We start from the raw sequence: 23205 nt of genomic DNA, 5'->3' as shown, positions 1-23205 counted from the left end.
TTATTGATATAAATTGATAAAAACAGTAGTTCATTACAATTTTCAGTAAAAGTCAACAAATGTGATGCATGGCCTTTTACCAGTGATCTGTCACAAAAAAGTTAAATAACCTGCACCAATCACACTTTAAGGCAACTCATTCCAAAGGCCAACCATTCTGTTAAAAAAGTAAATATGTGTTAGCTGAAGGTGATTTCTACTTTTTTCAAAACTTGTATTTGTGTTGGTTAGTCCTAATATTCTCACTGTCAGTTATGAACAAAGGTGATAAATCAACATTATGAATTCCCATAACAATCTTAAACATCTTAATCAGGTTCCCTTTATTTTTTATGAGATAAAACAAACTCAGAGATCATAAAAGGATGGGTTAAGATCTCTGAAGATATTATAATTTAATTGTATAGATTACTGGTTAGGCTATATTCAGCATTTCTGTACACATGCATACATGCACGCATGTGTGTGTCTATATATACATAAAAACATAAAAATCACTACAAGCTATAACAACTACAAAAAATTATATTAAAAAGATGTGAGATATGTGCCCTGGGTTGTAGAGGTAACTGAAGTAGGAGTCATATAGTGGTGGGAGTAAAGTGTCTCAGTCTTAACCTCTGTTTACGAGTCTCAAATGTTAAAGAAAGAATAAACATAACTAAAAAAATAAAAATAAGTTAGGAGAGAAGGATGTGGATGCTCAAGCCTGCAGCATCCTACATCTATATCACTCTTTACTGCCTGTAGAAAGCTGTTTGAAGGTGACTGCTCTCCAAAGAAATATAAATGAAAGGAAAATTTGAAAAAAAAGATCTTACCACTGGGGGTAAGTAAGGGAAATTTACCTCTCAACATTAGCATTTAAGCCCCCATTATAGTAGTAAAAATTGAAATTTATAAGTTAGTTAATGGTACAGTGGACCAATTTTACAAGTATAAAAATATAAAAACTCAATCATGTTATCTGAATTAGTATAATTCCCAGCCTCTACCCATTAAGTGTACTGATAGAGTATTGTAACTACTAATTTTCAAACTTTATATACCTTTATAACATAACATTTTGAGACAACATGGGATTTGTTGGTCTATCTCAGCTATTCTCCACTCTGAACATAAATTAACTTTAAAAAAAAACAACAAAAAATTTAAAGCCAGCCATTATCATTCATATACTTATCAAGCTTTTTTATAAACTCATTTAAATTTACTACCTATACAACATATGAAGGCAACTTATTCCATAGGTCATCTACTCTGTTAGAAAATTAAGCCTTAGCTGAAGGTGACTCTTACTTTGCCAAAATTTATATTTGTATTTTCTACCCCTACTATTCTCACTGTTGAATATGAAAAGAGATAGTGCATCAAAACTATTAATTCTCTTTACAATCTTAAACACATCAGCAGATTTCCTCATATCTTCTTTTTTCAAGAGTAAACAGTTTGACAGATTTTAGCTTCTTCTCATATGATAACCCTTCCATCTCTGGTACCATTCTATTAGCTCTTCTGTTAACCCATTCCAACAATTCTATGTGTTTTCTAAGGTAAGGAGCCCAAGATCGAACCAGTATTCCAAATGTGGCCTAACCAGTGACCAGTATGATGAAATTATAATTTATTCAGACTTGTTTTTAACATTTATTTACATACAACCTAAATTTCTACTTGCCCTACCACTTGTAACAGCATACTGTTTTGATGGCTTTAGAAACTGACTGTTACACCAAGATAGCCTTCTTTCATAATACTGTTAAGGCTATTCCCATCCAAATTAATCTTATTTAAATTATGGTAACTTGCATGGATTATCTTGTATTTATTATAATTAAAACCCATTTGCTATTTATTTGCCAAACTCTAAATAATCTAAATCCTTTCGTAATTCAGCAGCAGCATCTTCATAGTTAGCAACACCCAAGATCTTAATATCATCTGCAAACTTTTTAAAAGTAATTTATTAACTGTTGCTTCATCTAGTTCATTAATTTAAATGAAAAATTGTGAAGGAATGAAAATTGAGCCCTGAGGTACTTCACTTATGACATTAATCCTGTCTGACTGAACTGTACAATTTGATAATTTATCCTCCACATCTATAGAGAACTTGCTTACAAGTCTTTTATGTGGCATCTTATCAAATGCTTTCTGAAAATCCAGATACACTAAGTTTTGACACTCTTACTCTCATCTACATAAGCAGTAACTTTTTCAAAGAATGTCAAAAGATTTGTAAGGCAAGATTTTCCCTTACTGAAACTACATTCAGTGTCCATTAAAATTACAAACTTTGTTGTTAGATGACTTTGCAAAGCATCTTTTATCAGACTTTCTAAAACTTTTCCTTCATCTGATATAAGACTAACAGGCTTACAGTTATTGAGACAATTTTCATTACTTCCCTTAGAAAGAAGAGTGATATTAGCTAACTTTCAGTCAATTGTAAAAGATTTATAAAAGATAGTAGCAAGAGGCTGACATATCCAATCTTTAACCTTCTTCAAAACTCTTAGGAAAATATCATCTGGCTGAGGAGCCTTATCATTCTTTAAACTTTCCAATGTTTTCTTAATCGGCTCAGAATTAATGCAGTCATTTTGTTTGATCTTGTTTCATTTATTGACTGTTCAAGATGTGGAGTACTATGTCTATCTTCATTGATAAAAACCAAAGAAAAAAAATTAATAACCCAGCCATCTCATAATCATCAAATTCTAGCCTTTCTTATCATCCCTCAAACATCCAACAGCCATTCTAACATTTAAAACAGATAATTCTTATTGCGTCACTTCAAAACTTGCTTCCTTGAAATTTATAATCAAAATATTGTTTTTCCTAATCTCCTTATGCATCAAAACATTGAAATTAATGGAGCAATGATCACTTGCACTCAGATGTTCTCCAGTTTCTAGTTACTCAATTATTTCTATATTAGAAGTTAACAATAAATCTAAAATAGCATTGTTTCCAGTAGGTTTTTTAACTAATTTGTAAAAAAAAATTTAACCTGAATAGTTTACAAAAAACCTTTTCTTGCTCATGGTTTGACACTAGCATTTTCCAATTTATAAGCCGAAAATTAAAATCAGTTGTAGTATGACTTCATTAACAGCTGAAATCTTAATCCCATCATAAAGTTTCTCACTAATTTTATCAGTATCATTTGGTGATCTGTAATAAATTCCCACTGAAGGACTTTTACCTTTATATCCATTCATAGAAACTCTTTACTATTACTCTTAATATCCTCAATTTCAACAAGATATAATTCACATTTAATATATAAAGCCACTCTTTCTCTTTCTTTAATACTATCCATATTAAATAGCCTGTAACCCTGTATTTCAAATAAATTTCTGTCATCAACATCAGATGTTTATAAACATGTTTCAGTTATTCCCATTACATCAGATTCTTCCATTCTTACCAAAGCTCTAAAGTTATCCATTTTATTTCTTATATTTATAGCATTACAACAGTAACAATTAAGCCTATAACTGCTTCTGTACTCTATTTCCTATGCTAAACTTTTTTCTCCCTTATATTTGTTTTACTTTCAGTTTTTCTTGACCCTCACCACCATATAGTCCCAGTTTAAAACTTCTCTTACAGCTGAGTTGATAAGTCTTAGCAAAAGCCAGCCCCTATTCTATTTAATATAAACCATGCATTTCAAAATTTCCCTTTCTTCCACTGAACTGATCTCTCAGGTTCAACCATCTTGTCCATTCTTTCGTATTGCTCTGATTCTAGCATTTAGCCCAAATGACCTAGTTACAACTTCATCTCCAACAGTTAGTTCTCAGCAGTATTGCTGACAAAATTAAGGTATGTCCTTTTTCTTTAAATGCCTTTATCAGTCCTTTGCACTTACTAATTTTTTTGCAATCTGGCTTGGTATAATATACATGAGTTTATCTACACATTTGCACTCATTAAGTATTTGCACTGTAACTTGATACAGCATGTGTATCTTTACAAAATTTCCAAAAATGGAAAGAGGTGAATGAGGCCACTGTGTTTGATTTAATACATAAGCCATTTCTCAGTAAAATAAAAAGATATGAGGTTCTTATTTAATATTCTAGCTTTTTAATATCTCAGAGTACTGTAGTAAGTAATGACAAAATCACTCAATTTACTGAAAAAGTTTTTCAGTACTGGGTCTGGTATGGCCTGCGAGCTAGGGCATTCAACTCACAATTATATGGGTGATAGTATTATAACCTGGTGCTGAACATGATTGTCTTTTTAGCAATGAAATTATTGTAATGTGGTGGTTAATCCAAATATTCATTGGTAAAGAGTAGTTCAAGTGTTGGTGGAGGCTCCCATCAGATAGTTGCCTTTCCTGTGGTTGTCAATTTAAAATTAACTGTTGTGTTTTAGATGCTGATGTTTTCAGTGTCTATAATAAAATAAATATGATAAAAACTATAATAACAACTTCATAATAAAAGTTTCTTATAAAGAGTAGAGGAAATAAGAATTGAAATTGATTGTTAATATCTAGTTGCTGTTTCATATACACTACATTTTTCTTTGAAGCTAAATATGACTTAGTAATTTGGGATAACTATTTCTAGTACTTGTTCTTATACATTGTTTAATATTTTATAACATTTTTCAGGAGAATTCAAAAGGACAAAAGTCAGAACAACAGCTAACATCAAGAGAAAAGCGTTTTGTTAAGTTTGCTTCAGTGGAGTATCAAGGTCAGATTTACATGACACCACAGGATTTTTTAGAGTCGGTTACAGAAACTGAACCAAGGCGTAAGTTTACTAAGTATATATATTTTTATAATGTGATAATATTTTTAACTAACATTTTTCTTAAGTACTATTTATTATATAAACTTTTTAACATTAACTCTTTTTTTTTATTACAGGCACCCTTTCCTTTGTATCTCATGAGGTTTCACTTAAATACATTTGAAAGTAAATTAAACTATATTATTATCATGGTATGTAAATAAGCTTGGCATTGAAATGTGGCTAATAATTCAAGTTTTAGTATTATGATTTTGAATATACAAGACTATTTATTTTGAGTTGTTATGTAGTTTATTTAGTGATTTAATATTTAATAATTTGTTTTCATAAGAAGCATTTTAAAAGTGATAGTTAAGACAAGTTTTGTGACATAATTCTATGCAAGTCATATCTTGTGTATGTAATTTAATTGTACTAGGCTTTTGTAAAACTGTTGATTTCACCTTGTTTGAAGCTTTTAAATTTTCCCATTAAGTTAATATTGTCAGTAGAGTGCTAGATATTCTAGATTTTTCTGTCTATGTTATAAATATGTGCAGATACAGTATGCAAGGAAGAAGTTACGAAGTAAGCTATTGGAAGTAAAGTTATACTGCACAATCGTTAGATTAGCTGAAACAGGTACTATCTAAAATGAGTTTCACAATGACATTATAATACCAGGGACAAAGAATGATAATTTGTATTGTCACAGGGAATTCTAAAGCAATTCCAAAAGGATAATTATTTTCAGTAGTTCAGTGATGGTTGAACAGAGTTATGTGGAGACAGTAAGATGCTTACATAAACTGTAGACTCGTTCATTTCAAAGTTTTCTGAATGAATATAGTCAAATGGAGTAATAAATATTTTAATCCCTGACAGATGTTATGCCCACCTTTGAGATATTTGTTTGAGCCTACATATAGTTGTTATGCTCACATTAGAAACATATCATTTTGGACTGTAATTTAACAATGGTTATTTTGAAATTGGTACTTATTTGTTATGGTTGAATGTAGTATTGTTGGCTGTTTTGATTGACTATAACACTTAGACTGTTTATCTAAATATATTGTTATTAGAGATACAGTTTAAATTGCATATGTCTTATTGTTATATTTTAGTTATGTTTTAAAATGCCTAATTCAAAGATTTAAACATGTTTTAAATATATGTTATGCATTGCTTTCATTCTGGAGGCTTACAATATTATGCACTGAATGAAAATTGTGGAGAAGGGCTGCACATGTTTTCCAAAGAAAGTGTAATATGCCTTCAGGGCATCATTGAATTTTACCAAGATGAACAGTAAGTGGTAAAAGAAAATAAAATGTTAAAAATTAACAATATGGGAAAAGGAAAAGACATGAAATTATGAATTTAATAAAAGGAATGACTTTAAAGATATTCTACAAAAATTAAAAGATATATATTTTGTTTCTTATTTCCTAATATTAATTACAGTGTTGTACATTGATCATAATAACTAGTTAGTGATGTGGCAGAGAAAATAAAATACATAAACACTTGACTTAAAACAATCTTTTGGTATTCTTTTCAGGAGGTTCTAGAGATTATGTAAATGAAATATAAAAGTTTTAAGATAGAGAAAATTATTTTTATACTAAAAATGAAAATCATCACACATTCAAACTATTTTAACACTTTGAGTGCAAATAACTACTATAAATAATTAATACTTTTATTAACAGATGTAATTAAAATAATTATTGTGTATAATACTTATAAAACTTTAACAAAATCTTACAAGGTTTCATGAGGAATGCTCAGAGTTACCACGTTTTTTGCATGTACAGCCTTCCCCAGTCTAAGTGAAAGAAAAGGTATCAGCCCATGCTGAAAGGGTTAACACCTCTAATTTTTCTCTGGGATTTTTTCTAAATGTTCCTCTGAACACTAAAGTTTTGTCTTAATCTGTTTTGGTGAATCTGGTTTCTTCAATGTAGAATTCCAGACAGATATTGAATATTATTTTGTAAATAATGTTTGTATTGTTTGATTTTGTGTAATTTTTATTTCATAATGATTTTAATTTCAGGCCAGATTTTTGGGTGAATTTAAAGTCAACAGAAATTTTATGTTTAATGGGAAGTTTTCTCCAAATGTTAATTATTTTTGAACTTATGCCAGGGATAAATTGGGAAACTGTAGTGTAATGCTGTATTAGTGTCAATTTTGTTTGTGAGATGAGTTTTGAGGTTTTTGTTCTGGTGTTAGTGTGGAAGTTTTTCGACAATAGCAAAAAAACTTGTGTGAATGAATGAATGCTTTATTCATCTATATAATTAGTTGAGGAAAGTCTTGAACTGTGTCTGTAAAAGATTTAGTGTATAGATTATTTGTTTGAATTCTTGGGCATATTCCAGGGAATTTAGAGGCCTGTTTGAGTGTTATGTTTTTGTGGATGTCTCTTTCGCTCTCTACCACAGGAACAGATTGATTTTATTGCAAGACCTTTTATTCATCCACAAGACTTGGTCTGCTTGTGTGATTGTTCAGAAATTTCTCCATTTACCCTCCCCACTTTTTTTTTTTCATGTGTGTGATCATTGAGACTCCAAAAATCTCATTTTTTCTGTTGGGTTGTGTGCTGTTCTCTTCTTTGCTTGTCTTTTCTATTTTACATACAACTTCCTCTTCTTTCCTTGATATTTTTCCTCTGTTGATTGGTTGGTTAAGCAACTGATCTGGCTTGTATGCTTTTCTGTTGAATATCTATTCTTTTGTCCTTTTGATGTCATCTTCCATCAGGTTTTTTATTTTACAGAAATTTTCCCTCTTCCTTGAACATTCCCTATATGTGGATGAATTCCTAGACGTTTTTGTCATATTACTTACCCCACAATGCACATTATGCTGCTTCTGGGCTTTGTCTCCTATCCATCAACAAATCACCTCAGTAGAGGCACTATTGAGGAGTTTTGTTGATTATTTCTTTTTCTTTGAAGTTACCCATAAAAAAAGAATTTCAAAATATATAGGGTAGGGTAGGGAATAAAAGAAAGTATTAAGCTCATATGCCCTTGTCCATTGTAGAGGTCAGCTTTTTCACTAGACTGCTTTGCAAATTTACGTATTTTTCTTACTAAATTGTACTTGTATTTCCAAAGGATAAAAAAAAGACACTGAGTGTGGTTTCCTACCAACAAACTTAGCTTTTGCTGTCCCTATTCATGGTAATTATTACACAGCCCTTCAGTATAAGATGCAGATGATAGGTTATTCCTCTGATCTCCACATCTTTGGTGCTTTTCCATAGTTTAATTTCTCTCTCCCATTTTCTTCTAGAAGAGTAGAAGTACCATTGTTTATACACTTTCAAGCTGCTGGGAAGGTTGATATGGAGAGTTCACCTTTCGTTTGATCTAATTTCACTGGCATGAGACGAGTGCACACACTTTTCAGGGGAGTCTAAGAATCATGAGCAAACCGTTTTAGTTGTGTACAAGATTCAGTTAAATGAGTTGATTTATGATAGTTTGCATGTTCAATGTCTTAGTATGCTTGCTAACACTGTTTCATTCACATTCTACTTTTGCTATTGAGTACAGATGTCTTTTCTAACCTCTTTCTTATCTATGCATTATTGAAAAAAATCTTTTTATGGAAAAATATATTTAAAACATAGACAAATATGTTTACAAATGTTTAAACAGAATATTTATCCAGTCAAGAAGTATGTTTATAACATGAGACAAATGGCCTTCTCTTGACAATGTATTACCATATATGCTGTATTGGTATGCAAGTGGGGGTATATATATTTTGCAGACATTTGTGAAAATTTGCACTGCAAGAGGACATGAAACAAAATAAATTACATGAAAGCTTGAGAATACAATATTTCTTGTTCATTATAGTTGATATTTCATTTTATTTGCATTTCAGCTCGATTAAGAAGACGACGGCTTACAAAGAGAGACCTGGAATATATCCAAGAAGTGACACCTTCACGGAATAAAGGAAACACCAAACTATTCAGATCTCTTCATGATATTGGTTAGTAGTAAAAATCCATAACTATATCTACATATTTATATAAATGTATATAATTTATACACCTTGTGAATGGTTAAATTCTTCTTGTGTTTAGCTCTAGAATCCTGTGGCATGGTGTATGAAAGAAAGGTCATATGATTGATTTATACCCATCTATCCATCTATCTTAGTTCTGGCAGTGAAAGATGGTCCTTGCAATGAACTGAGGCAATTTTGTGTTTCAGCACAAATTGTATAGAACTTTGAAGAGAGTATGAGAAACTAATACAATTGGTAATAATGCCAGTTAACCCTACAAATATGGGCTGGGTGGTATCTATCCAGCTCATGACCATGAAAGTATCCTTGAGGGTAATTATACTATAATTTTGATGGTGTATATGCATCTTTACAAAATTTTACAATTTATGTGAAAGTAAACATTATAAGGCATTCATTTTTATTGTACAGCAAAGCCACATGGAGCAATCTGCTGAGCCCACCGAGGGGAATCGAACCCCTGATTTTAGCATTGTAAATCCGCAGACTTACTGCTGTATTAGCAGAGGGCTATAAGGCTTTCATACTTGAAATATCAGCTTTTAAATATTAAGATTTTTTTTATCACAGATTTGGTCATGAATATTTTTTCTTTCAGAATGTTGACTATCAAGTGTGCAAAGTAATTTTGATTTAAAGATTAAATATACTTTATCTGAAAAATGTTAAGTTTCATTTCTGTAATTTCTTTATCTGTCAAAGTAATCATTAAATGTTTTTTGACTAAAACTTTATATTTAATTTGCTATTTTAACAATGCTAACTCTATGTGGAGTTGGTGAACTTGACTGATCTTATAACCATTGTAAAATGTAGGAAATAAATTTAAATTACTTTATTATTTTATAGAATAACTACAAATTGTAACAGGAAACCACAAATATTTATTTTAAGTAGTTTAAATTTTGTAACAGTTTGCAGATAAATAAAACAAAAATTTAAGGATTAACCATTTAAATGTTAATCATTTTTCATTTTAAGTAGAGCTTTTATATTTTATTTATTTTCTTTATTGTAACATTGTATTTAATTCTTCAGGTTGTAGGTAAGTAATTGAACTATAATGAAAATAAAGGTTGCAAATATAAAATATGTTGTCATTAGTATTGAACATAAGATTTACACTTTTGCATTTTTACACTTATTTTCTGTAGTTATTTTATTGCTAGCAGATGGCTTAGAAATTACAATAAAAAAAAGAATAGTACTATATGTCTCTTTCAGTATGAGCAAAAAAATTCCAAGGTATATTTCTGCTTATTTTTTTTTACCCATTTCACATGTTTATTGTGCTGTTAGTGGCTGAAGTGAAAACCTGCTAAATATAAAGTAATAAACCACTACTCATGTTTGTTAAATATTATCATACTTTGAGTACTTTTGACATTATTAATATCAAATGAACATCAGTGGCACAAATCCTAGAACTTTCCCTTCTTTGAAAACTGTGAAATAGGATTTATCAACTTAGTGACAGTATTGTAGTTACAACAAGAATTATCTGAAGTATTATAAAATGCTTATGCTTTGTAGAAAGTCTAGACTGATTCAATAAACTTGTTAGGTATTGAATGCAGGTCAGTAAATGGATGTTTCCTACAGTGTCCCCTTGATGTGGATTCCTGTACATGGTGAGGGGACCTCCCAGGGAAGGCTATGTTCTTTCAGTTTACCTTCTCTGTGATCTAAACATCCACCCATGTGTTTACCTTGAATGGTGACCTGTGAAAGGGAGGAGAAGATTCTGGTGGTTGAGGGGTCTAACCCTAACACACCACTTTGGCCTTGAATTCCTGTAAACTGGCAGCCTTGGGGTAGTCCCCCCTTGGGTCAGTTGGCTGGTCCACTTCAGCTAGGGTCAACCAAGTACCAGTGTTGGATGTTCTCAACAGGTGTTGTGGACATTGTATCTGATGCTGGTGTTTGAGTATAGTGCTCACAAAACTCTGGTGTTGCTGCAGTGTCCTTGTTTGGCATTGTAGTGTGTCCCCTCATAGGGCTTTATGGTGGGTGGGGTCAGAGGGCACTGAAATATTCCTTTTTTTTATTATGGATCATTCAAATAAAAACTTAAATAATATAGTGAAAAAACAGTCCATAGCCGTGAAGATTTTGAGCAGCAACCTTCAACATCTGTAACACCTGTTGCACCTTATTTTCTTATACTACATTCTCTTTCAAACGAACCTATAAGGGCAGATGTCTCTCTTTTTAATTCAGAAGGGACTAGAGGGACTTGCTGGCTCTCCATAGTCAGTAAAGAAGCTTCGCTCTGGTGACATATTAGTGGAATCATCCACATCTCAACACAGTGAACTCCTCTTGCATTCAAAGGCAATTGGGGATATACCTATTGAGGTTACACCCCATGCTACTTTGAATTTATCATGAGGAGTCATAGTTGAGAGGGAATGGAAGAACATCCCAGAGTCAGAGATTTTTGCTGGTTTATCCACCAAAGGAGTTTCTGCAGTGAGGCATATCTCCACTCACAAAGATGGGATTATGATGCCAACCAATGTCCTCGTTCTGACATTTACATCACAGCGTCCACCTGCCACCATTTAGGCAAGTTATCTTAAATGCAGGGTATGGTCATACATTCCAAACCCTCTCAGATGTTTCCAGTGTTAGCAGTTTGGTCACTCGAGGCCATCATGTCATGGTTCCTTGACGTGTGCTCGTTGCAGTGGCAAGGACCACGATGCCTATTAGTATGAAATGGACCATCATTGCATTAATTGCAATAGCTTTCACCTGTCCTACTTTAGTTCTTGCCCTAAATGGTTAGAAGAAAAAGAGATGCAGCGTTTGAAAACAATTCAAAACATTACGTACCCTGAGGCTCAAAAGTTGCTGTCTACCACTTCATCTCGTACGTATGTTGTTGCACTTCATTCCACTACTACCGCGTGAGTGCAGACAGATCTCTCTGCCTCCAAACGAATTGTTCTCAAACCAAATGAAAAGTCTTTTGACCTCCATGGTTGAACAAAAGTATCAATCAACTTCACCACCCATACATTTCAGCAAACCCAAAGTTCAACTTTCTTTGGTTTGGGGTATAGGCATTTCTTCAGGTACATTTTCTTCTCCCACCCCAAGCTGCAAAATGATCATTTATTCATGTCCTCAGTCACTGGAATCCTCTTCCAACAACAAAGACCTGCCCAATCGATCGAGGGCAGGATTCATGGAGGTCAATAAACCTCCCTTGAATAAAGACAGTAAAGGAAAAAGACATGGTCAAAAACAGATGGGCTCTCCACCCAATTTACTTGTACATAAATAAAAATGGCCACCTTGATACAATGGAACTGTTGAGGGTTTACATTCTAATCTGGATGACATCAAAGCACTGATTGTTTCTTATCATTCTGTATGTCTTTCCTTACAGGAAACATTTTTGAAACCTACCAATAGAGTAGCTTTTCTGTGGTTTTCTCTTCACGGAAATGACAGGCTGTGTAATGGAGGGGTGGCACTGTTGGTTTATCAGCATGTACCCACCCTGTCTTTGCCACTTGTCACACCCATGGAGACTGTAGCCATCTGTGTTTCTGTGAGTTGCACCATCACTGTTTACTCTCTGTATCCTAATCCCTGAAAAAATTATCATCCCTCAGACTTTGATGCCCTCATTGAGCAATTGCCAACTCCCTTTTAATTTTTTGGAGGATCTTAATCCCTTCTGGACTGGTTCTAGTATTGATGTGAGGGGTCGTGCTATGGAGCATATGTTCCTGAATCACAACCTGTCTCTCTTCAGTTACTGGCTCTTAAATTTATGTTCATGCACCCAATCAACCATTTACTGCTATAGATCTTTCTATCTGCTCTCCTTTGCTTTTCACTTGCTTTTCTTGGGAGGTTGACATCAATTTATGGGGTAGTGATAAGTTTCCTATCATATCAAGAGAAATTGGCTGTGGTCAGTGCTACCTGACCCGTGTGCCTCAGTGGATGTTGGATCAGGCCAACTGGCCCTCTTTCACTGTTCTCTCAGAACTTGATCCTGCCATTTTATGTAAATCATTGATAGATGATTGTGTAGCAGCAGTAGCTAACTGTATTGTCCAAACAGCTGTTCAGTGCATCCCCAAAACCTCGACATCTTTCCCACGGCAACCCCGCTCTTGGTGGAATTCTGCTTGTTCTATAACACGAAAAGCTCAGAAATGTGCTTGGAATAAATTTCGTAGATATACCATGCTTACAAACTGCATTGCATTTCAGCAAGCCCATGCACCGGCTCGGTGAGTTAGACACCAAAGCCAGAAGAAATCTTGGATTAAAGTTACTTCCAGCATTTCTTCAACCACCAGTTTAAAAGTCATATGGGACAAGATCTGGAAGGTGAGTGGATGGTATACTTCTGCTCCCCTCTCTATTGTAATATTCAATAGCCATGAAGTTGCTGATGCTCAGAACATTGCCAATACTTTTGGTGAATGTTTTTCTCATGTATCTAGCTCTTCAAACTCATCCCCTTCCTTCTTAGCTATTAAAACATCTGCCTCTTCTTTCATTTTTGACTGATCATTCCTGTGACTACAATTGCCCTCTTACACTGGTGAAACTCAAACTTGCGCTCCATCGGTCTGGCAATACATCAGTTGGACCTGATGATATACATTATGAGATACTATGCCACGTTTCTCCTGCGTCTCTTACTATTCCACTGGCTGTCTTTAACTGGATATGGCAGGAGAATGTTTTCCTTGATGCTTGGTGCTAAGCTCTTGTACTCCCTATTTGTAAACCTGGGAAGGATCCAGAGATTCCTTCATATTACCGTCCCATTGCTTTGATGAATTGTCTCAATAAGACCTTAGAGAGGATGATTAATGCTCGTTTTGTTTGGTTACTTGAATCAAACAACCTTCTCTCACCCACTTAGTGTGAGTTCCAAAGACAATGTTCCATGATAGACCACTTAATTTACTTTGAAACATCAGTCAGAGAAGCCTTTTTGAAGCTACAACATCTTGTTTTCATTTTTTTATTATTTAGAGAAAGCTTATGACACAACATGGAGATATGGCATCTTGTGAGAACACATATGGATTGCGTGGCAGTTTGCCACTTTTTATTAAGCATGCCCATTCCAGGTCTGTGTGGGCTCAACACTTTCCCATTTTTTCCTACAGGAACTTGGAATCCTTCAGGGTTGTGGTCTGAGTGTCATATTTTTCATTATAAAGGATTATTCCATCATTGAACAGCTACCTTCTACAGTTGCATGTGGTCTTTTCATTGATGACTTTTACATCTCATATCAGTCATCAAACATGAGGTTTAATGAGTGGCAGCTACAAACTGCAATCAATCTTATTCCTAAGTGGACTACAGTAAATGGTTTTCAGCTTTCTCTCTCTCAAACTGTTTGTGTCCATTTCTGCTGCCAGCGGGGTATTCATTCATATCCGGAACTTCGTATTGATGATGCTATGCTTCTGTCATCCCTGAGGCAAAGTTCTTAGGTCTTATATTTGACTGTAAATTAAATTTTATTTCTCAAATCAAGCAATTTTGTGTCAAAGGTATAAGAAGACTGAACATCCTATGTGTGCTCTCTTCCACCTCTTGGGGAGCGGATCAATACTCCATGCTTAAAATTTATCATGCCCTTATGCGATCCAAACTTGACTATGGGTCTATGGTTTATGGTTCTGCCAGAACCTCAGCACTGAAAATGTTGGATCCTATCCACCATCAGGGGCTTCGGCTTTGCACTGGGGCCTTTTCTACTTCTCCAGACCAAAGTTTGTACGTGAAGTCCCATGACCCCCTCTGTATATTTGCCGTTGAAACTGTCTCTTATGTGTGCTTCCAAACTTCGCTCTTTACCACAGCATTTTATTTGGTGTTGTGTTTTCCATCTTCAGTGGGTCATACTTTTTTATAATAGAAAATCTGCCATTTTTCCTTTTAGCCTTTGTATTTGGGCACAATCAGAAAAAATGGATATATCTTTGAATAGCATAGCAGTACCAACAGTTCAGCCTCTTCCACCATGGCTAATTACCGTCCCCAACTGTGACCTATCTTTCAGTCACTTGAGGGAGGCCGGTACTCCTGATTGAAAATATTGCTCTTTATTTGCTGAACATCTTTCAAACGATCCATCCATTCTCATATACATGGATGGTTCAAAATCAGGTGACTCTGTTCGTTCTGCCATAGTCTGTTACAGTTTAGCTATAGCACACAGAATCCCCTCTACAGTTTCTGTGTTCACTGCCGAATTGTATGCCATTTCTCTTGTCTTGAATCATATTGAAACTATGCAATATACAAATTGTGCAATCAATACTGATTCACTCAGCTGTTTATTGGCCCTGACATCATTCCATGTTAGTTACCATCCTATTCTTATCAATATCCAAAACAAACTGGCCTATCTCTCTCTGTCCAGTTTTTTTGGATTTCACATCATGTTGGTATTCGTGGGAATGAGTTAGCTGACAGAGCTGCAAGGTCCATCTGCTCTGGCTCCATCACCACCCTCCGTTCAACACATGGACTATGGTCCAGTTATCAAAACCTGATGATATACCATTTGGCAGTTGACCTGGAGTGAGCAATGAAATAATAAGCTTTTTCAAATCAAGCCTCTTTTAGCTCTTTGGCTATCTAGTTTCTGTAAAGATTGAAGGGAGGAAGTTGTTTTGACTAGGCTATGCATTGGTCACAGTTTTTTTAACTCACCACTTCCTTTTATCTAGTACTGATGCACCAATGTGTGGTCTGTGTGGCACTCAGGTCACAATCGTAAATATTTTTTATTCATGCCATCGTTACGACCAAGAACGACGATGCCATTTTAAACATATTTTTAAGGTAGGTTTGCCCTTGACATTGGCCATTGTCATAGATGATACTGGCTGCCTCACTCCTGTTTTTACATTTTTAAGAGCCATTGGTATTTTAAATTTAATTTAAGGTTTTTATTGGACCATACACTGTTTTAGAATGATTTCTTTTACACATTTTAATTTTATTTTGACCTGAACCCAGGACTGGAAAGGCCAACTTCAGGTGAATGACAGCAAGTTTGAACTTAATGCTTCAGTCTTCCTGGTAGGTGTTAATTTTACATATTTTATGTATTTTTGCCTTCATTTCCATACACCATTATAGTGTATTGCATCTTGTTTGGCACAGATAGCCTAGTAGCTTTGTGCCAATAAACATGAAATACTTACCATCACTGTTTGTTCTCTTACCTGTTGCCTAGAGAGACCTGTGATCAGTCAGATCTTGATGCTCTCATTCAACAGTTGTCATCTCCCATTTTAATCCTGGGTGACTTTAATGGACATTATTTCCTCTGGAGAAGTGCGGATATTTATGGGAGGGTCGCTCTGTAGAGCTCTGTACTTTTGAATAGTAGTTCTTATACTTATTTTCATGCATCTAGTTGGTCCTTTACTGCTGTTGATCTCTCATTTTGCTTCCCTTCACTATTCTCTCACTTTTCATGGAGGCTTGACAATAATCCATGAGGCAGTAATTATTTTCCTATAATTTTGAGAGAGACTGGTTGTGGTTGATGCCACCCAACATCTAAGCATGTCCTCTACATTCCTATGGTCAATTACACATCCCCCTTCAAACATGTGGTCAGCTATCGGTCAGCTACCTCTTTCTTTCATTGTGAACCTGATGATGACCGAAGAAGGTCGAAACATTGTTTGCTCCTCTACGTAAAATTTTCAAAACCATTACCATCCATTCTTACATATATATTTTACCCAACCCTTGTGCTCCGGTGGAAGCTGGATTACGCAAACTACCCCTCTTTCACTGCTCTCGCAGAACTTGATCCTGCTATCATCTTTGAGCCATCAATAGATGACTGTGTGGCAGCAGTAACTGACTGTATTATACAGGCAGCTGCTTAATGTATTCCTAAAACCTCGACACATTTTCCATGATATCCTTGACCGTGGTAGAATCCTGCCTGCCACATGGCATGGAAGGCTCAAAAATGGGCCTGGGATACTTTTCGTAGGTATTCAACACTCTCACACCACACTTTCCAGCAAGCCCATAAACATGCTCGGTGGGTAAGACATCAAAGCCAGAAGGAATCTTGGATTTAGCTCACAACCAGCATATCTTCTTTCATTAGTTCCAAAGTTATATGGGACAACATTTGAAAGGTCAGTGGGCAATATAATTCTGTCCTCTTCTCAATCTTGCTCTTTGATGGGCAGGAAGTAGCTGATACTTGGAGCATTGCCGATACTCTAGGTGAAAGCTTTTGCTGGGTATCTAGCACTTCTGCATTTTGCTCCACCTTCTTAGCCATCAAGACTTGGGCAGAGCAAAGGGAAGAATAAACTACACTTTTCATTTTTTTTGTGTCTCATCATTTTTTCATCATTTCACAGCTTTTCTTACCTTTAACCATTGACTTTGGCTAGATGAGATCTTCCAGGTGAGAATGTGGGCTACTCCATCTTTTTTTTCTGTCAAGTTGCTTATACAACATTATTACAGCTTTATCTACATATTGTTTTTGTCTCCTGTCGGTCACAGAACTTCCAAGGAAGCAAATTGTTAATTTTTTTTTGCAGCTCCTTCAACCACCTTTTTATGTGTTCAGTTCATTTTGTCATTGCTCAGTGCTACTGATGTGATTGGATTTTTCACAAGACTGCTGTTGCAGTATTTCTTTATTTAATTTGCTATCCCATACTTCAAAGAAAATAAATATTATAAGGTTTGATGCTGTCCTCACACTTCACTAGGTCTGCTGACCCTATTCCCAGTAACTGATTATATAATCTATTAGTAAGAGATCTTAAAAATATGTGGTGATTCGTATGATCATCTGTGTAAGCTCCTTTCTATTTTCTTCTGATGAAGTAACAGAAGAACCCCTGTGTCTTCAGTCTCAAGCCATTGGAAAGATTGACATAGAGAGTTCCTCTTTGAGTCATTGAATCTTGCTGGTGTAGGGATGAAGTGTTTAGCTGGAAATGTAGTATAGACCTTCCCTCCAGTATGAACCAGAACATTTCTGATGGTTATACCAACCAGATGGGTCTTGTGTTTGCACGGGTATGCAGGTATAGGATGATTCTTTCCCATGCCTACTTACTCTTGGAAGTATTTCTAGGTAGTATTTAACATAAGCATTTGTCACACACCATATGACCTAACTTATTGTTTTAGCTACACTGTACATCCATCATCAGCTAACTGCATAAGTTAACCTGCCTGGTTGAGCAATCTATAAATTTTGCCTACCTGTGCAATACTTTAATAGTATGTAGAAGGTTTCTTTGTTATACCACTTTTATTGATTGAAAAGTATTCATTGCATGCCCTTTTAATCACTTTCCCTGCTCAAGTGGGTGACACACTCCATGATGCAATATTTTCAGCCAGGAGCTCATCATTTTAATATATTTATTTACACCACTTCCTTTCTCATTCTATCAGTATGGAGTGTTGAATGATATTTCTAAAATTAACATTTTATTTCTTTAAAAATGTATTTTGCGTAGATACTTGTATCTCCATATAACATCCAATCTTTCTTCCCCACTTCTGGTATTTTTATTTTTGCCTTGTTAAGAATAAGTCTTTTATTATAGCACTAGTGCTTATGAAGCTTACTGTGCATGGATGACATGTTGTCTTCCTGTTGGTAGAGGGCTGTAGTCTAATGCTGATTGGATCGTAAGTTGGTGCAATATGTCTTAATATGTGTTTGGGTGGGAGTTCTTTCAAAACCTGGCCCATGCTGAAAGATCTCTTTGGCAGTGGCACAAGATAATAACTATCAGTTCTCTGGAGAGGTGAGTTTACATTTTATTTCTTTACCTGAAATACATTTGCAGGTAAAGAAAATATAACTCTTGAATAAAGACTTGATAATAAAAGCTCTTGTAGTTGTTTATGGTTGAACTAGTCATCTATAGTATTTATAGATAAACTTAAGTTCCATAATAATAGGAAGGCTAACAGGATAAGTTAATAAAGTAACTAAGTCATACTTGATTTCAATGAAATAGAGACTAGATTGAATTGTTGAATAAAATAAAAAAACAATTTTTATTAGCAATAACACAACAAAGTTCCATAAATTTTCTGCTTAAAAACGTATTATGAACAGCTTATCATAACAAATTCATAACTATATATAAACTTGTATGGAGTTTAATGTTTCTAAAATAATTAACAGTTGCTAGAGCAAAGGACAAGAAAATATATGTGATCAGACTGTGCTAAGGTAATTCAACTCATTTTGTCCTTGCTCATATCCCAGCTACATTATCATGGGCCAATTCTTGGTGATAATTTAAAAGAAGATAAGTTTTTCCTACCTGATCTGTAATCTTAAGTAAAACTTGCATTTATAAAGTAGCTATGCAAGGACTAAAAATATGTTCATTGTTAAACTAGGATTTCCCATATAGGTGAGATAACACTTAATGCTTTAGTCAGTAAATCCAAAAATGAATGTTTGCTTGCACATTTCTGCAAAAAGTTAGAACAGTTGGGAGAGGTGGCTATTTATTACATAGGTTTGCAAATTTAAACTTGATACAAGTTTTTTGGTTTTTGTAATGGATTTTTTTATAATTCAACTTTACAGATTTCAAAAATAATATTAATTTATTTTCTATTGCAAGGGTTTTTTACTAATCAGGAAAAACAACAAAAACTCTTACTTGGATCAAATTATGATTTTCTTTACCACAATGATTGTTTTATTATTATTTTTGAGATATAGGATGATTTATAAGATTCTCTCATTGCAATTGGTCTGGAGAAGTCTACAGCCAGCTGTTGTCAAAATTTTAAGCATAAAAAGTTGACTAAATGTTAATGAAAATGATTCACTTATGTAAAAGAACATGTGAAATTTTGTGAAAGATCTGTCTATGATGGAGAAAAATGTGTTTTATCAGATTCAGCATAATGGAATTACTATACAATGTGTAAAAATTGAAGAAGTAAAACCATTGCAGGTCTTTGGTTTCAAATAAAATTGTTAATCTTCTTTTTGGTAAGTTTCACCATTATAAGCTAAAATAATGCTTTAAGGCTTCAGAGATTATATATTGTTTATGTTGTATTTCTTAAAAGTATATTAAGTTCTACAGGGAAGGGATGATTTCATTTTGTGTGAAGGAGGAGTTTATAGACTAGATATGTTTATGAATAATTTATTTTTGTACTTTTTATTAGCTTGTGTATGTAAGTATTTTCTAATTTGAATAAGAATTATATGCAACTTTAGTTTTCTTTTGATAAATACATTTTATCTTCTCCATACAGGTATCATATCTTACACCGAATACTTGTTTCTTCTCTCTGTGCTAACTAGTAAGTATTATGCAACTTTGTACTCGTAGCATTAAGTATCATGATCCCATTTCAGCATATGAGATGACTAGTTTGTCAATTTTGTAATTGTCTGTACAATTATGATGTTAGGTATATGTAATTATATTCATCTCTAATTACCCTGCTAGCAATCAAAAGAATATTTCCTCCTCTAAAATGTCTGAAACATGCATGTACTGTTTGAGGTATTTAAAATGTGAACTGGGTAAAATGAGTTGAAAGGTACATGATTTAGCTCTTAGACATCTTTTTAAAACTAAAGTTGTTATATAATCTTTAAAACAAATGTAGAGGCCTAACTCTAAAAGGTGTTGAATGGCAGGGAGAAATTTTGCTAAAGTTTTTTTCTAATGTCATTATTAATAAACAAGTTAGGAGTGAAGAATAATGCATACAGCATGATTACAAAATGTATATTTTAATAAAATTTGCTGGTGGGAAAATACAGAACATTTGTCTGTTTATATTCTTCTGAGTGTAAGAATTGTATTTTTTTTGCTAAAGAATACATAAGTAGCTTCAGGGAAGATTGTATAAAATGGTAAAGTTGTAGAGAAGTAGGTGCTTGCAAGAAGATATTGGGAAAATAATAAAAATGATCATTTCTTTCATGCCTGTTCTGATGTAAAAATATAAATTCAGAAAGTTACGAGATTAAGTGTGAGAATTTTAGTATTTTATTTTTATAGATGATGCTATCTTCACAAACACTGCACATTAATATATATATGTATATTTGTGGATCTCTTATGAGATTCTTAATTTCTGCAAATGAACATGTTTCCTTTTCAATACAGTAACTGTAAATTATAATTGCAATTTATTTTTTTATTTTTTTGGATAAGTAATTTTTTTATAGTCAATTTAGAATAAAATGCAGTTATGAATAATCAAGTTGTCACTCTGAAATTGAACTTTATTACAGCTTAAAAACTTACCCAAATATCTGAATATAAACATCTCATGAGCATGAATGTTTGATTCAGATATTGATTTATTCTTATCTGCTTATAAAGTTTATCTTTAACTATCACATTCAATTTTTTTGTTGCATCTTTTGATGACATTTCATGTACCTGTACTAGACTGCCTGACAGTCAGTTCCATCGATCCAACTTGTTTTTGTATTTTTAAATATTTGAAATAGAACATACCTGAATCCACTGTCAAATGTCACATTTTCACCTTGAGTGATCTTGTGTAATCTCACTTGTTAACATTCATATTACGTTATTGCCCATTTAAGCTCTGGTGGTGTTAACCTTGTTTGTTGTTTGAAATTATATAATAATCTTTTTTCAATATGTTATATAATATTTCACTGTTTTATAAGTTCAGTAATGCAACTTGTCTTCTGGGCCTTTTCATGAAATATTTCTGATTTTGTTTCCATCAATGCCGTGACCTTTATTTTTTTTTATAAGTAAAAAACAAAAAAAAATCCATTTTTTACTTATGTTAAAGGAAATTAATTTGAGAAATATATTTCCTTTGGCAAGCCTTTAGTTAAGTGTGGATAATTTTGCTTTTGTTTTTTTATCCCCTCTTTTTTCAAGCCTACCCTGCTTATAGGGAACTTAATGTTTTGCAAGGTATGTAATGCTAATTTATATTTTTGTTTTAGATTAATTCTTCTCAGTGATCTCATTTTGAGAGATTCATTTTATGTGGATGTTGATCATGTTTATTGTTTGTTTGGTTTTCTTTCTTTCCTCAATATCTGCACTTTGTCTGACACCTTTTGTAATGTCTTGCTCAGGCACTAATGTACACTCCCACATTGAATGTTATTCAAATAAGATCAGTGTCTTGTCAGTTCCTCATTGAATTGAATTTCACACCTTTTACTGAGGCTCAGTGAATGATCAAGTGGTTTCATTTTTCGTACCTCATATAATGCCTTGCTCTTTATTGGTAGTTTATCTAAGACGTTTATCTTTCCAATTTGTGATTAAAATAGTTTTTTATTGACCTGAGGGCATTTTTCTGAGAGTATTCTCTCTTTTTTTACGTTATTCTCTGATCCTCCTTGGTTTGTTTAGGCCAATTGACCTATTTTTCATTTTTATGGAATTCAGTGGTTTAGGAGATTATGATGTCTAGAATTTAACACCTGCTATGTTTAACAATTTGAAATAGTCTTTTTGTTTTTGATTTCAGTTTTACAGGTGTTCATTTTCATGTGATAAGCTGTGTTAGTACTATGGTCAAAAAAAAAAAAGGTGTTAGGTATGCAGCTAACTTGACAAAAATATTTAGCCATAGCAGTTAGTATGGATTCATTTATGCCAGTTTTAAGGGTTAAAAAAGAGCAATTTAATAAAGGTTAAAACTGGCATAAATACAGTCACTTCAATAAATGTGTGCTAACTGCTCTGGCTAAATATTTTTGTCAAATTAGCCACATGCCTAACACCTTTTTTTTGGATTATAGTACTAACACAGCTCATCACAGGAAAATGTTAAGAGGAGTGATTACTGTCAAACATCACAGAAAACTTGATACTTCCATACCTTGTTATGAGCCCATTGATGTGGGTGAAACATGCAGCTCAAAATACAGTTCAAAATGCTGTACCCAGCCATCAAGGTACTGAGTAGTGACATAATGTAAACAGTGATAGTTATCATTAAGGCAGGACTTGTTTTATTCAAAACTTAAATACAGTAAAAAAAAATATATGATTGTGCATTTATAATTATATAGGCATTGAAATCATGTTACAGCTGGTATAAGTATAACCAGTAGCTAAATTGATATAATGTTGTGGTGTGAAATTATTGAAACTTTTCCAAGGTACAGTTGAGTTGGAGATGATTAAAAGGGGTTTCCTCTGTATTTCAGAGCTCAAGCCTCATCTGTTTTCAACTAGCTCTCAAGAGATATACTGACTTTGATTCAGTATTTAATTCATTTGAGGTTCTTTATCCACTTGGTTACTGAGTGAGCTCAGTTTTTTTTCCAATACCTTTCCAAGGACTTTTCTATCCTTTTCTTCCTACATACGAGGTT

General features: G+C 33.6%; 1 protein-coding gene across 4 annotated transcripts in view; it reads left to right on the top strand.

The window, feature by feature from the left end:
- Window positions 1–23205, top strand: part of MICU3 (Mitochondrial calcium uptake 3) — a 101234-nt gene that overhangs the window by 12492 nt on the left and 65537 nt on the right. For all 4 annotated transcript variants that reach the window (XM_076488652.1, XM_076488651.1, XM_076488654.1 and 1 more), the window contains exons 2-4: window positions 4637–4781; window positions 8673–8783; window positions 20124–20171. In XM_076488652.1, the coding sequence (XP_076344767.1) occupies window positions 4637–4781; window positions 8673–8783; window positions 20124–20171 (304 nt within the window). The remainder of the gene's footprint in view (window positions 1–4636; window positions 4782–8672; window positions 8784–20123; window positions 20172–23205) is intronic.

Source organism: Tachypleus tridentatus, chromosome 2 (assembly GCF_004210375.1).
Source record: "Tachypleus tridentatus isolate NWPU-2018 chromosome 2, ASM421037v1, whole genome shotgun sequence".
In the NCBI taxonomy this organism is placed as follows: domain Eukaryota; kingdom Metazoa; phylum Arthropoda; class Merostomata; order Xiphosura; family Limulidae; genus Tachypleus; species Tachypleus tridentatus.
Note: the sequence above shows the minus strand (reverse complement) of the source record. Positions and strands in the feature narration are given on the sequence as shown.